Raw genomic sequence first — 15,009 nt, forward strand, 5'->3', positions numbered from 1 at the left:
AAAGTCTCTTTATGGTTTTTAGTTTCATTATTGTCATCAGTAGTGAACCCTCTCCAGTTAAAAACCTCTGTTAATGTAAATCCAACCAGAGTTCCTAATCTGATGGAGATGTTTGGTACAGTGTGTTTGTAAGGCCTAATCTTAAACTACTTGCTGGGATGATCTATAAAATACTGAAAACACTCAGATTAGTGCTTGCTGCTCACTCTAATTTGAGTTTAGCTGTGCTCCAGTTTGTTGCTTTGTTTGTTTCTCATGGCGCTCTGTGTGACAGTGGACAGGGAAGATCGAGACACACTGGCTGTCTCCACTATTTCAATGTCCTTACAGGTCAAACAAGCCACCAACTTCTGCCTAGATGCGCTGGGTGCAAAAATAAACTCATGAGATACTCCAGCCAGAACCGCACCTAATATTGGCCCAATCCAGTACACCTAAAAGAGAGAGAATTATTAGATTATAAAAGATTGTCATTTTTTTAACACATGGTCCAAAGCATAGTGCAAGCTGTATCATAAAAGTAACTCTTCATAAAAAGATTAATTTCATAAGGGCTTTTCACTCTTGAAATAGTTAACCCAGTGTCATTCTTAACCATTGTTAAATGTAATCCTGGGTTATCTTTCAGGTTTCATATTGACTTAACCCTGGGCTTGTAATAAATCCTGGATATTGATGTTAACATCATCCCCTTTCAAAATTAGAAGAGTAAATAGTGGCTTAGCATGGTTTTAAAAGTGGCCTTAATCCTGGGATAAAAAAGAAGTTCAAACAGGGTTAATATCACCTGTTTCAAAATTAGAAGAGTAAATAGTGGCTTAACCTGGGGTTAAAAGTGGCCTTAACCCTGGGATAAAAGAGATGTTCACCCAGGGTTAACATCACCCAATTTTAAAAATGACAAGTGTTAAACACTGCTTAACTCAGTTAAAAAAGACCATAAGAGGTGTTATTCCAGGGTTAAGCGCATTGTGAAAAGCCCTAGTATTAGTGTTCTAGCAGTGCATTGTTCGAGTACTAATCAAGTTAAGAAATGTAGAAATTACAAACAGAAATGACTAATTTTCTCTCTTATGATAAATTTAACTAGCCAAAAGAGCTGCAAAAAGGACTGATAGTCAGCAGTGCTGATAAAAATTGTATTGCTTAGCTTACCCAGTGGTGTTCCCAGTATCCAAGTATTATAGCAGGACCAAGAGAACGAGCTGGGTTCAAGCTAGCACCAGAAAATCTCCCCTGAATCCACACACACAAACATTTTTAGTTATATACCATTGATATATGCAGAGGGTGGACAAAACAATGGAAACATATATATAAAAAAATTCCTGATGTAACTAAAGTATAATTAAAAATTGTTGTCAAAAGGGCACTGGATTTACTGTTCTTGTGCCTTTAGTGTTCTTAGGAATGGCACTAGCAACACAAAAGCCACGTTTGATTCCCATGGAACACATATACTGATAAAATGAGTCAATTTGGATGAAGGTGTCTGCAAATAAATGTAAATGTGCATTGCATATGAATCTGTCATAAAAAGGGTTAGGGTTAGAATGTAGAACAGTATTAAAATAACATATAATAATAATAGAATAGCAGTGAACATGGACAAAAAGCACTGGCTAATAGAGGAGTGTTTGCGAACTTAGCTTATCAGCAGGTTTACAGTCCTATTATAGAGGCCAAAATCAAGGCTCCAGGCTACACTGATATCCAGCAGTTTTTTATGGAAACACACATTATACCACACATACTAGACATCTTTCTTATTTGTGATTGTTTTACCGATCAAAATACAGTAAACAGACACATTTGCACAAACTTACAGCAATGAAGATCGCAGTGGTTACGGCAAACCCAATGGCCAAGTTTCCGGGTTCACTGCATTCCCTCCTGCGTTGATCTTCGACAGAGAATACAGTGAAACCCAGGACAAACGTGGCAAGCATCTCCATCCCAAGAGCTTGGCCTGCATTCATTTCAACTGGGACCTGCGGAGAAGGAAATAGTTTCATTATGATTGTTGCTGCTAACATTGACTATATCATGTTAAATCTGAATATGAAATGGGAAAGATGCAATAAATGTAAAAACATCTCTGAAGAGGATCATTTTTACACAAAACCTATAGCATTGACTGTCATTCCATTAAAGTGCCCTCTCACAGAAGTTAAGTTTGGTAAAGCAAATTAGAGGTTCAGTGGGGTCCAAAAGTTCAAAAAACGAATTTCAGAATTTCTTAGTATGTTCCCTTTTGCTGTAACAACATGCATTCGAGCTGGCATGGACTCCACAAGTTTGTGGAAAACTTAATAATTCATGTTATCCAGCATGATCTGGGAATGTTCCTAAGATCATCTTGTGTGCTTCAATGAAAACAAGAAAATCTGACTTTTGTAAAAGGATTTAACATGACCATTGTCACAAATTTGCTAACAATAGATTTGTGACCTAAAAAGAGTGCAGAATTGTAAACATCTGCTCTTAATTTTTGTCATATTTTAGTTTGTTCTTATTGTACAGTTAGTCAATATAGAGACCACTTGATGTTGTTTATATGAAGATTGTTCATTTCAAAATAAATGAATGAACATAGAGAACAGAGGACTCTAATCAACCACCACCAGTGTGCAGAATACACCTGGATGATGTAATGGCAGCCATAGTGCGCCAGTACGCTCACCACACACCAGTTATTGGTGGAGAAAAGAGAGGACAGTGATAGAGCCAATTAAGGGATGGGGATTCCTGCCCAACAAACATAGTCCTAACCCTATCCTTATAACCCAAACCCTAACAATGACCATAAACTATATACTAAAATCAGAGGGATGGTTCAAACCCCAACGAACCATATGCATGTTGGTGAAATCAAGTAGGACATGCAGTAGGTTTAAACTCACTGCCCTTTAACCAACAAATCCCCACTCTCTGTCATTCTTGAACCATACCTTGTTAATGTAGTTCTGTGCAGTGGACTTCAGGGGCAGGGTGATGTAGAGTAGCCCAGCTGAAAGGATGCCCCCCAAACACTGGGCAACCAGATAAACTACAGCCCTAAAGACATCCACCTTCCGTGTCACCAAAAGTGCCACAGTTATTGCAGGATTTACCTTAAAGCAAGGAAAAAAGCATGAATGAAATAGACAAAAAATTATCTAATACAATAAAAAATGATCGTACCATCCATTTATTAACTTGCCAAAGTCAGTTTCGATTGCCAGAAATCACAGAAACTGATCAAATGCACATCCCGAATGCACTTTAACGTCCTGAGGACCGAGCAGGACTTCTGTGTAATTTCCATTTGTTACAATGTTTTTTTTTTCCACTTTTGTTCTCTCTTTGCACTCAACAACAGTTGCTGAAGCATTTTCCTAATCAGTAATTAACATAATTAATTCTGATAAAAGTAATGGCCAGCATCATCCAATCAATGGCAACCATGTTCAAATAAAATTATACATTTTAAATTCTGAATCTATGTACTGATTACCATTGTCCCATGTCTGCCAAACATGTCGAGTGGTTCAAATATCATCTGCAGCCTGAAACTGAATGTTTGACCGGATGTTTGGATTGAATGCACTTGGCTTCATAGGAAAGCTATAGGATGCTCCCATGCTGCCTATTTAGTAAATGACTTAACCTCCAGTGTGCTGTCTGTCTGCACTGGTCTCAGAACAGTTCTAACTGCACCTTATTTTCATCCTATCTCCATATAAAGCCTCTGAAAAAAACAAATTCTCAATGTGAAAATGCACAGTAAATATAGGATTTCTAATGAAAGCTTTGTGCTATTGTACACATTAGTGTACATTGTGTTTAGCAGCGTGGCGTTTTGCAATAAATTGCTTATATTTTAAAAATGGCATATCGGATGAAACTAGAGTCTCTAATCTTTCAATGTAAAAATGTAATTAGGTTTCTTACCAGTTTTGTAGGCTATTCTCACAAAGACAAACTCCACTGTGATTGGCGCCATGTTGTTTTGTCACGTGATTCCGTACGTCTAAAGTTTAACCCTTTACTGACAGCATAGATTCTCCTGTACTGTCGGCTTAAAATAAATTAAATTATGCATTGCGTATAGTGAAGTCAAAATAGAACATCCATGCATTGTCACTTTTAAGCATCTGCCACATAGATCCTATTCTCATCATTTAGAGCAAATGCCTGTAAAATAACATTCACATTTATTCTTTGGCAGGGACTTATATTTTATCAGTTTGTGTTCTCTGGGAATTGAACCTATGACCTTGGTCTTTGCCAGTTGAGCTACAACAACAAAAAACTCTACTTGTAGTTCTTTACCTGAGCCCCACTGATTTCACCAAAGCAATATCCCAGAACCACAGTTGCCATACCAGCAGCCAAAGCTGGGTAGATGGGTCCTGGGGAGACCCCGTCCGGTCCCGGAACTAATGAGCCCAACACGGCAGACACAAAGACCAGGGAACCCAGGATCTCTGCAAGAACCCCCTGCCAAAACTGACGGCTCCTCAGCTCCTGGTGTGTGTGTGTGTGTGTGTGTTTGTGTTACAGAGAAAGAGAGAGATGAACAGGCAGTGAAAGAGTGGACATGGATAGACAAACCTGTGATCAGTTAAACATTTAGGGACACTTAAACACCATTAATAACAACCAATCAATTTGTACCCATTTATATAAATAATACATAGACATGACGCCATGCAAGGAGCAGACGTGTGAGCGACAAGCTCTGCGCACTTTGCTGAATTTTATATGTTATAATCTGGTGAAATTTGAAACACCCAGTTACACATTTGTCCTTTGTTGCAAAACATGGCAAAGAAGTAAAAATCCTCGGGCTCTGGAGACATTAAAAGGCACTTACGTGTTCAGGATGAAAGCCCCGACAGGCCTACAGACCGGGGACTCAATTTGGATGGCGCAGCGGGAGAGGAGATCCAGCGTCAGTTGTCCAACATGTTGGTGATGTTGACAAAGATTCTTGCTGACTTGGAAGATCTCGTTGTAATACGTCGATTGATTACGGAGATGGAAATAAAATTCTCTGAGTTAGGTACAAGAGTGACTGATGTTGAAAAACGAATCGATTTTCTGGAATCTTCAGAGAGGGAATTAACCGCCAATCCACCCGCGACCAAAGTTGATTTGGAACATCTCCTTGAAAAGTTTGAAGATCTTGAGAATAGAAGCCACAGAAATAACATTCGAATTGTTGGAATTCCTGAGCATGAGGAGGGCAGAGATATGGTGAAATTCCTGGACGAGCTCTTCCCGAGTCTGCTCGACATAACAGGCCACAAGTTGGAAATTGAGCGAGCTCACAGAGTGCCAGCTCACAGATCTGCTGAGGGAGATAGGCCCCGATCGATTCTGGCCAGATTTCTGAGATCATCCGATAAAGATTTTGTGTTGCACCAGGCGAGGAGCAAAGGGAAGCTTTCTTGGAAGAACCATAATATTTTCTTGTTCCCGGACTTTGCGAGTTCGACAAGAGAAACGCGATCTGTTCAAGGAATGTAAGATACTCTTACATCAGAAAAAGATCTCCTTTGCTCTAATGTTTCCGGCCAAACTGAGAATAGAAACGAAGGTCGGTCGCAAAGTATTTACATGTCCAAATCAGGCAATATCTTTTATAGAATCAATGTCTGAGTAAACCATTGGATGTTTCTCATGTGAGTGGGCCTGACTCGTTGTACTTACTCTTGAGGAAGCTGGGCGACATTTTGGGTTTTTTGCGTTGGCTCCGCCGAGCAAACTTTTGCATTGATGAAAGATTACATTTGCATTGAAGTTCCAGGACAGATTGAGAGTGGACACTACGGATGACCGCAAAATATCTACATACTCACACAAAGGATGTCTTTTATAAAGCTGACGGGCTGTGTAAGTCATGGTATATACGTTTATGCGGCCTCCGAGTGAATTGACTCGACCGTCCGGGGAACCGGGATGCTGGTTTTGTTTCTTTTTGTATTGTTCCGCCTAGCGGCAGGAGCTTGTTCTATTGAATAACACTACTTTGGAACAGCTGTGGATTAATCTGTTTGTTCTTCGTGCTTATTCCTCCTGCTGGCTGTAGTTTGTTTTGTTGAGTTTTTTTTTACGAGACATTGGAATGATTACGTCATCCGCTGAGCTCATAACAGCCAGCTCACTGAACATATCTGAATGTTTTATATCAGCTGGAATTTGTTTTGTGGAAAATCACACCTTTGAGACATTTCTGTGAATGAATCTACACATTCTTTGTGTTCATTCTTCCTATTGGCTGGGTTTATTTTACAAAGCATTTTCTGTTATGTAATTTTGCCTCACAAATTTGTGAGGCAAAATTGAGCAATTCGATGGCAAAGTTGTCGTGGGGACTCTCGCTGGCGTTCATGGACCTTTTGAGTTTAAAGGGATTGTCGCCGGTTGGCGCTTTCGTGCGCGGGGTTAATGCACGTTTTTCTTTTTTCTGTTTGTTTTGTTTGGGGGGATGTTCGGGGGTTGATTGTTTCACTAATGGGGACTGTGGTCTGTATAATTTTGTTTTTCCACACACAATTAATTTTTTCTATTATATCAATATGTCAGTTGTTAATATGAGCAGATTATATCTCTCCACGTGGAATGTGAATGGGTTGGGGCACCCCATAAAAAGAAGGAAGGTTATTTATTTTCTTAAACGTAAGAAATATGATATAGTGTTTCTTCAAGAAAAGCATCTTTCCCTGCAGGAAGCTGAAAAATTTGGGAAGATATGGGGTGGACATGTTTTCTTTAGTGCTGGCTCAAGTAAGAGCAGGGGAGTCATTACATTGATAAGTGAACATCTACAATTAAAATGTCTCAAACAGATTAAAGATAAATTAGGAAGAGTCATTATTGTGTTAGTTGAAATTCAGGGGCAAAGTCTGATTTTGGCTAATATTTACACACCTAACGCTGATAATCAGGGCTTTTTTATAGATCTTGAAGGGATGTTGCAAGCCACTGGCACCCCTCATGATATAATATTGGGAGGAGACTTTAATCTTTTGATGGACTCAGTCCTTGATCACAGTGAAGCAAAAGTGTGTAAACCCCCTAGAGCAACGTTGACACTTCACAGGATGTGTAAAAATCTTGGTCTTTCGGATATTTGGAGACTTTTGAACCCATCTGGTAGGGACTATACATTTTTTTCATCAGTCCATAAGATTTATTCTAGAATAGATTTTTTTTTTTTTTATATCCAAATCCCTCATTTCATCTGTTGTGGATTGCTCAATTGAAAACATTTTAGTCTCAGATCATACCCTGGTGAGTTTAGAGGTGATGCCACATATAGAGAAAAAGAAATCATATAGTTGGCGCCTTAATGCAAAATCCTGATTTCCAACAAATGTTAAAGACTGAAATCAATGTTTATATAGAGACCAACTGGTCCTCAGTATCCTCTGTGGGCATGGCTTTGGAGGCACTTAAGGCGGTTCTCAGGGGTCGGATCATACAGTATGCCTCGTTCATCAAAAAATCCAAAGTACGAGAACTCGAGGAGTTGGAAAGAAATATTAAAAGTGCCGAGGCAGAGCTGAAGCGCCGAATGTTATCTGATGGTCTCAGAGAATTGACCCGATTGAAATACAGATATAATACTGTTTTGTCACAGAAAGTGGAGTTTTGGTTGTTCAGGGCAAGACTTTTGGCTAGATATATAAAGCAGAGAGAGTCTTTTTCTACCATTCCCTCAGTGAAATCTGCTGGTGGTGAAATATTTACCTCAGCCATTGATATTAATAATGCTTTTAAAGAGTTCTATCTTGATCTCTATAGTTCTATAGTTCTTCATCTACTGTTGAAGATATTAGAAAATTTGTGGAACCATTAGATCTCCCTAAACTGACGACTGAGCAAAAAAATTATCTTGATTCTGAGATAAACTTGGAGGTGCTTGACGAGGTAATTAAGTCCCTACCTACAGGCAAGGCTCCAGGGCCAGATTGTTTTGCCGCTGAATTTTTGAGATCTTATGCTACAGAACTGGCTCCACTTTTGTTAGAAGTTTATACTGAATCATTAAAGAATGGAAAGCTTCCTCCAACCATGACACAAGCCCGGATCAGTCTGATTCTTAAAAAGGACAAAGATCCAAGCGAGTGTAAAAGTTACCGTCCAATCTCCCTGATCCAGCTAGATGTAAAAATTTTGGCTAATATTTTGGCTAACCGATTAAGTAAGGTTATGACATCTCTTATACATATAGATCAGGTGGGGTTTATTCGGGGCCGTAGTTCTTCTGATAACATAAGGCGTTTCATCAATATCATGTGGTCAGTAGCGAATGATCAGTCTCCGGTCGCTGCCATCTCACTTGACGCCGAAAAGGCATTTGATATGGTAGAATGGGATTATCTTTTTAAGATTTTGGAAATGTATGGGTTCGGGAGTACGTTTATTGGTTGGATTAAGTTAAAAACACCCTGTAGCAGCGGTACAAACAAATGGATTAATTTCAGATTATTTTACTCTGGACAGGGGCACTCGGCAGGGTTGCCCTCTTTCCCCATTATTGTTCTGTCTTGCCCTGGAACCATTAGCAGCTGCGATAAGAAAGGAGCTTGATTTTCCAGGGGTGGTGGCGGGAGGCGTGGCGCATAAGCTTCTGCTTTATGCAGATTATATTTTATTATTTGTCTCTGACCCTAATAAATCTATGCCTTGCCTCCACAGAATTATTAATTCCTTTTCCAAATTCTCAGGATACAAAGTCAACTGGTCTAAATCCGAAGCATTGGCTCTGACAGAGTACTGTCCAGTAACAGCCTTCCAGCCAGGTGCCTTCCAGTGGCCCAAACAGGGCATTAAGTATTTGGGCATTTTATTCCCCACAAATTTGTCTGATTTAGTTAGAGTTAATTTTGACCCCTTAATAAAACGGTTTTCGAGCGATGTGGGTAGGTGGGCTTCATTACATTTATCTATGATTGGGAAGGTTAATGTTATTAAAATGAATTGTATTCCAAAATGTATCTACCTGCTACAGTCTCTCCCGGTAGATGTCCCCCTCTCTTATTCAAGCAATTTGAAAGCATAGCAAAGTCTTTCATTTGGAATGGTAAACTTCCCAGATTATAATTCAATATGTTGCATAGGCCGATTGACAAAGGTGGGCTAGGCTTACCCAAGATTTCGTTTTATTATTATGCATTCGGTCTCAGACATTTGGCTCATTGGTTGCTTCCACCTGAAAGAGCCCCTCCCTGGTTCTGCATTGAACAAGAACTTCTTGCCCCTATCTTGCCATTGCAGTGTCTTTCTACCAAGCTGCCCAAAGAACTAAAGACACATCCCATTATCTCACACATGCAGTTAGTGTGGACAAGGGTTTCCCGCATGCTCAATTCGGACATTTACCTGAACGTTGCCGCAAGTATTTGGTTAAACCCTAAACTGTGTATTAATAAGTCCCCTTTTTGCTGGACAGAATGGATTGAGAAGGGAGTTGCTACGCTGGGTGACCTGTATGAAAATGGAGCATTGAGATCCTTTGAAAATATTACACACCGGTTTGGGATTCCCAGATCTCATGAGGCTTCAGCGTACTATTCCTGGCTAATTCAGAGTCTAGGGGATGGGGTTTTGATATCTCAAGAAGTTATGGGAGAAAGACTTGAATTTAGTACTGGAGGATGAAGAATGGGGCAGGATTTTAAAAAATGCCAAGTCTATGTCTAGGGATGCAAGGATGCGCCTCATTCAATTTAAGATTCTGCATCGTTTTCATTGGACTGCCTCTAGATTGTATAGGCTTGGTCTTAAAGATACAACCACCTGTTGGCGATGCCAATCAGAGGATGGGGACATAACCCATGTTTTTTGGTACTGTACTAAGATTCAAGAGTTTTGGTCGAGGGTTCAGAGTGAGATCTGTGAGATCCTGAGCACTCAGATTTCATTCTGCCCCAGACTTTGTATTTTGGGGGATGGGGCAGGGCTTAACTTAGGGAACACACACATTGAAAACTGGGTCCTTACCAGTGTGATGATCGGCAGGAAAGTGATCCTTGGGGGATGGAAGTCGGCTGGCGCACCCTCATTTCATGAGTGGTGCACCGAATTGGGCACAGTGGCGGCCTTTGAAAAGATGTCGCATAGGTGGCTGGGCAGCTTGGGTGCCTTTGAGAAGAAGTGGGGCACTTATTTGGCCTTCTTGGAGGGTGCCAGGGAGGAACAGTTGAGAGGGACAGTTTAAATGGTGTGTATGTAATTAATTGATGTGTGGAACCCTTTTTCTTTTTTGTTGGGCAATGTTTTTTTTTATTTTTATATCTGAGTATTTTTATTTATTTATTTGGACTGTTTACTTGTATGTGCGTCTGTTATTATTCTGTGTCTGACCACTGGGTTGTGTGTTGCGTGGGTGGGTGGGGGGAAGGAGGGAGGGAGCGGGGTATATTTTGTTGAAAATCGATTCCATGTTTTCATGTGCTGTTTATGTTGATTTGAGTGTGGAATCAATAAAAATTGTTAATGACAAAAAAAAAAAAAAAATACATAAAGGAATAAACAGAGCATGCATTCTCAAGTGTGACTGTAAAGTCTTTCATTTAAAAATAAATGATCAATCATGAATTTTTAAGATGACAGTGATTTACATTGCCCAGAGGACTAAAACTAAAATCTAAATTTATGTCTAAAGTCAAACTAAAAGGTGATAATATCTTATCTTTACATGTACAGTTATAATAAAATTCCTACAATGTATCTCAACACAAAATAGAACATGTTGTAAACAAAATATTGTTGAAACATACATTACTTTACATCCATTTTGCATCTTTTAGAGCAGCTAAATAACTCAAAGTACTGCTCACAGACAACTGGTAAAATAATAATAATATATATATATATAAATTGGAATCAGGTCACCATAAAATACATGTATTTCTCTTAGTAAGAGATGAGAAAATTTTATCAGCAAAGACATTCAATTAAAATATATTGCTGCAATTTCTCCACTACAAAAAAAAAAAAAAAAACACAAAAAAAAAAAAAACCAATAATAATATATAGATGTTAATAAAACTTTCAAGTTGCTTAGAAATTCATCATTAATTCACCCTAAAAGCTAAAGAGTCACAGAAAGTGGATCCGCATCAAACTGGGTGCAAACCGCAACGGAATCAATTTCAACAAAATCCTTCAATCAATTAATGTGTTATATTCATTCTTACCTCTCTGATTCCCATTCCAGTGTGTTTTCTAATCCGTCAGTAAATCTGTATGTCACTCTTGATATTTATGTGTCTATGCCCTGTTTGTATGGGCATGGATTGGGATTGAAGGGTGTCTTCTATCAAAAGAGGCTAATTAATTCCAGTGAAGGAGACTACAGGAGGCCTGGGCACAAAGGGATCACCCCTCCCTTTCTCCCGGTAAATGCTTATGAGTGTTTGCACGCTGATAAACCTCCACAGCTGGTCGCCATGAGGTATCCACACAGCATGAATCATAAACATCGACTTCAGTTGGATTTATGATGGTTAAATTCTGTATAACAACAACCCAAAGCAGCATCCTGTCCTATCTAGATTCATCAGGTTGCTTGATGAACCTTCTCCCTCCGTTAGTTGACAGAGAGCAACCAAACTGCAAATATATGTACTAAGGGTATAAGTCTTTAAGGTTTTGGAGAGACTTTTTTATTATCATTAGAGCTTTTTGCATTAGTTACCACTCTTACAATCTGTGTTGTGGTGACATAATCCTTAAATTATAAACTAAAAAAAACACAAAGCACAAATGCATATATTATCCACATTTTCTCTCCTTTCATCATCCTACTTGTGAAGTACTGTGATCATTTCCATGGTGACAGACCATTTGCCCTGATTCAGTTGCCATGACACCTATTATGATGCTGCAGTGCTAGATGGCTCTTTAAAGTGGCCTGTTTGAGATGAGCTAAACATGCAGTGAGAACCTTCTATTGGCCTTTAAATTAGTCATGAATTCTAGTGCTTCAACTAGAATTCATATTAAACAAGGGCTTATTTTTTTTCATTTCTACTCAAGTCAATAGTTAAAAGATGCAAATGTTACGTCAAACACACAGGAAACAAAACAAATTAGTATTCGGAAGTATTGTCTGGATTCAAGAACAATTGGTCTATAATGGTTATTTTTTTAAAGCTGTGATTAAATGTTTTAAAAGTGTCTCATGATGGCTTCATAATACTAATACTGAAAGCTCCCTTCCCCATTTTTTTAAGGTCTCTTAAGAAGTACAGTATGAAAATTAATACAGCTAGCTGTACTTCAGAGCAATAGCTGGCCTGGATCTTATCAGTGATTTTATGGACTGTGTCAAAGTGGACAAACAATAAATATTAAAATACTTTCTTGTATCCCGGCTTAATATGCAGAGTCAACTAAAAGTAAAACAATCGTAGGCTGATTTTCCCAAAAAGTGTAAACACTGTTTCTGTTGCACTTTCAAACAATGATCTGTTTGAGCAGTTCGACCAGCCCAACAAAATTGTCACATGACTCAACCAATGGTGTGTGTTTGGGGTGCGACTATCTGTTTGTTTGACTAACACTCAATAAAATAGCTCTTTGGCTGAACTTGATTCAATCGTGGACAGTAGTTCCACATGTTTGAAATTAGTTTTATTAATTTAAAATTACTATGTAATTTCAACACAAACACTTTGTGTAGAAAGAACAGGTGAATTGGGTAAACCCAACAAAAGTAGACGTGTCAGTGTAACTCAGACAAATCTGTTTTATTTATTTCTGTATTACCTAGTGAAAGTGAATGTTAGCATGCTAAATACATGCTAGCTGGAAGCACTACAGGGTGTAGTTTAGTAACTATGATATGGTTAGCATATTTGCTCAACAAAGAGAGCAATCAATTTCATGTGCAACATCCACCTGTCCTCATTGTTAGCTCAAACTCCACTCTTCATCATTATAATAATAACCCCCAAAACACCAATATAACAGAAAATATTCTAAATCTCAACATAACAAAACTTTAAACACTAACAAGTATCCCTCTTTTTATTCATCTTTACAAAAACAGATAAAATAACACTTAATTTTAACATTTACTCTCCCTAACGAGTCCTGTGCAAAGCATGCTGGGTAATGAAAATCACCTGCCCAGTTTCATCAATGCTTCATTAACACACAAAAAGTATTCATGAAGTCCCAACTCAAATGGATTAAGTAAACTTTCATTTTACAAATTTAAATGGATAGAACGCAGTGAAATCAAGTCGTGACAAAATGTTCTAGAATTGTGTTGCTTTAGTTCATTTTAATTAAGTCAATTGAACAAGCAGCAAAAATCCTTTTTTTAATTGAATGGCAGATGGAGGATTTATTTGGAAATAATTTATTTTTGCAATTCCATTTGGTAACACTAGTGTCGCAGAAATTCACACTTCACCTTTAAGAAAGGCTTCTAATGTTCACGGGTCATGACGGTGTTCAGCTACTGCTGAAATGGGGAAAGACCAAAATCTCCCAACAACGGTTTCAATAATTTTGCTTCTTTAGCTCAAATCAGGCTTAAAAAAATGATGATTTAGGTTGGTCCAACTAATGCGCATGCACATTCTGTAATAAAAAAGATCAGACATTTATCAATAAGGCGATTGGCTCTTTCAGTGGAAAGTCGAGACTTTTTTTAACCTACAGCCGTATATTGAGCATTGCGATTTCTTTAATTAAATTTTGTACAAATGGTTTGTGTCCTACTCCCTACTGTCTCTGGTCACAGGTAAGGTTAGTGATTTTTTTTTTCACCTAAATTTGGACCCAAAAGCTGTTTGGGTCTGTTTTGACTGCTGTGTGCATTTTCCATTTCCCTTTTTAATTTGTAACTAGTAGCTCCTAATAAACAAGCAAAATAAATAAATAAATAAATAAATAAAAGATGTGCAAATAGTTTCCTAAAAATGGATGTCCCCATATGTGGACATCGGGACTATTTGTGAAATTTGAAATACTGCCAAGTTATGGAAAGTGAGATTTTTTTCATCAAATTGTTTATAATGTTCAGGTTTTTGAGACGTTGCAGACATAACATCAGAAATTAGCATAATTAATTCTAGTTCAAAATAATGGCCAGCATCATCCAATCACTGCCAACCATGTTAAAATAAAATTATACGTTATAAATTCTCAATCTATGTACTGATTACCATTGTCCCACGTCTGCCAAACATGTTGAGTGGTCCAAACATCATCTGCAACCTGAAACTGAACTTTAGCATTTAGCTGCACAGAGAGCTATAGGATGCTCCCTTGCTCCCTATTTAGTGAATGAATTAACCTCCAGTGTGCTGTCTGTCTGCACTGGTCTTCATCCTAACTCCATATAAAGCCTCTGAAACCAACATTTTTCAGCTTTTGGTTGAACTCATTGATTCTCAACGTGAAAATACACAGTAAATATAGGAATGCTACTAATGTTAATGAATAGAATCATATTGTACAGTCATAACAAAATAAAATATAACATTTATATTGAAATGAAGCAAAATGGGGGCCTGGGTAGCTCAGTGAGTATTGACGCTGACTTCCACCCCTGGAGTTGCGAGTTCGAATCCAGGGAGTGCTAAGTGACTCCAGCCAGTTCTCCTAAGCAACCAAATTGGCCCGGTTGCTAGGAAAGGTAGAGTCACATGGGGTAACCTCCTCGTGGTCACGATTAGTGGTTCTCGCTTTCAATGGGGCATGTGGTAAGTTGTGCATGGATCGCGGAGAATAGCATGAGCCTCCACATGCTGTGAGTCTCCGTGGTGTCATGCACAACGAGCCACGTGATAAGATGCGTGGATTGACAGTCTGAGAGGCAACTGAGACTTGTCTTCCACCACCCAGATTGAGGTAACCGCACCACCACGAGGACCTACTAAGTAGTGGGCATTCCAAATTGGGAGAAAAGGGGTCAATTTTTTTATTTTTTTTAAATGAAGCAAAATGACCCACAGATGTGTTAATGTTGAAAGTTACTAACAATAACTAACATGT

The 15,009-nt window shown here is 38.6% G+C and overlaps 1 protein-coding gene across 1 annotated transcript; it reads right to left on the reverse strand.

Annotated features, from left to right (window-relative positions):
- Positions 1-218: 218 nt before the first annotated feature.
- On the reverse strand, positions 219-11,210 carry LOC127420529 (aquaporin-4-like). The gene is made up of 6 exons (XM_051662894.1): positions 11,196-11,210; positions 4,315-4,509; positions 2,952-3,113; positions 1,827-1,991; positions 1,156-1,236; positions 219-434 (listed from the first exon to the last, which is right to left on the reverse strand). The coding sequence occupies exons 1-6, from the start codon at positions 11,208-11,210 to the stop codon at positions 219-221; spliced, it is 834 nt and encodes a 277-aa protein (XP_051518854.1).
- Between the last annotated feature and the right edge of the window lie 3,799 nt (positions 11,211-15,009).

The sequence above is a fragment of the Myxocyprinus asiaticus genome, chromosome 29 (assembly GCF_019703515.2).
Source record: "Myxocyprinus asiaticus isolate MX2 ecotype Aquarium Trade chromosome 29, UBuf_Myxa_2, whole genome shotgun sequence".
Taxonomy (NCBI): Eukaryota; Metazoa; Chordata; class Actinopteri; order Cypriniformes; family Catostomidae; genus Myxocyprinus; species Myxocyprinus asiaticus.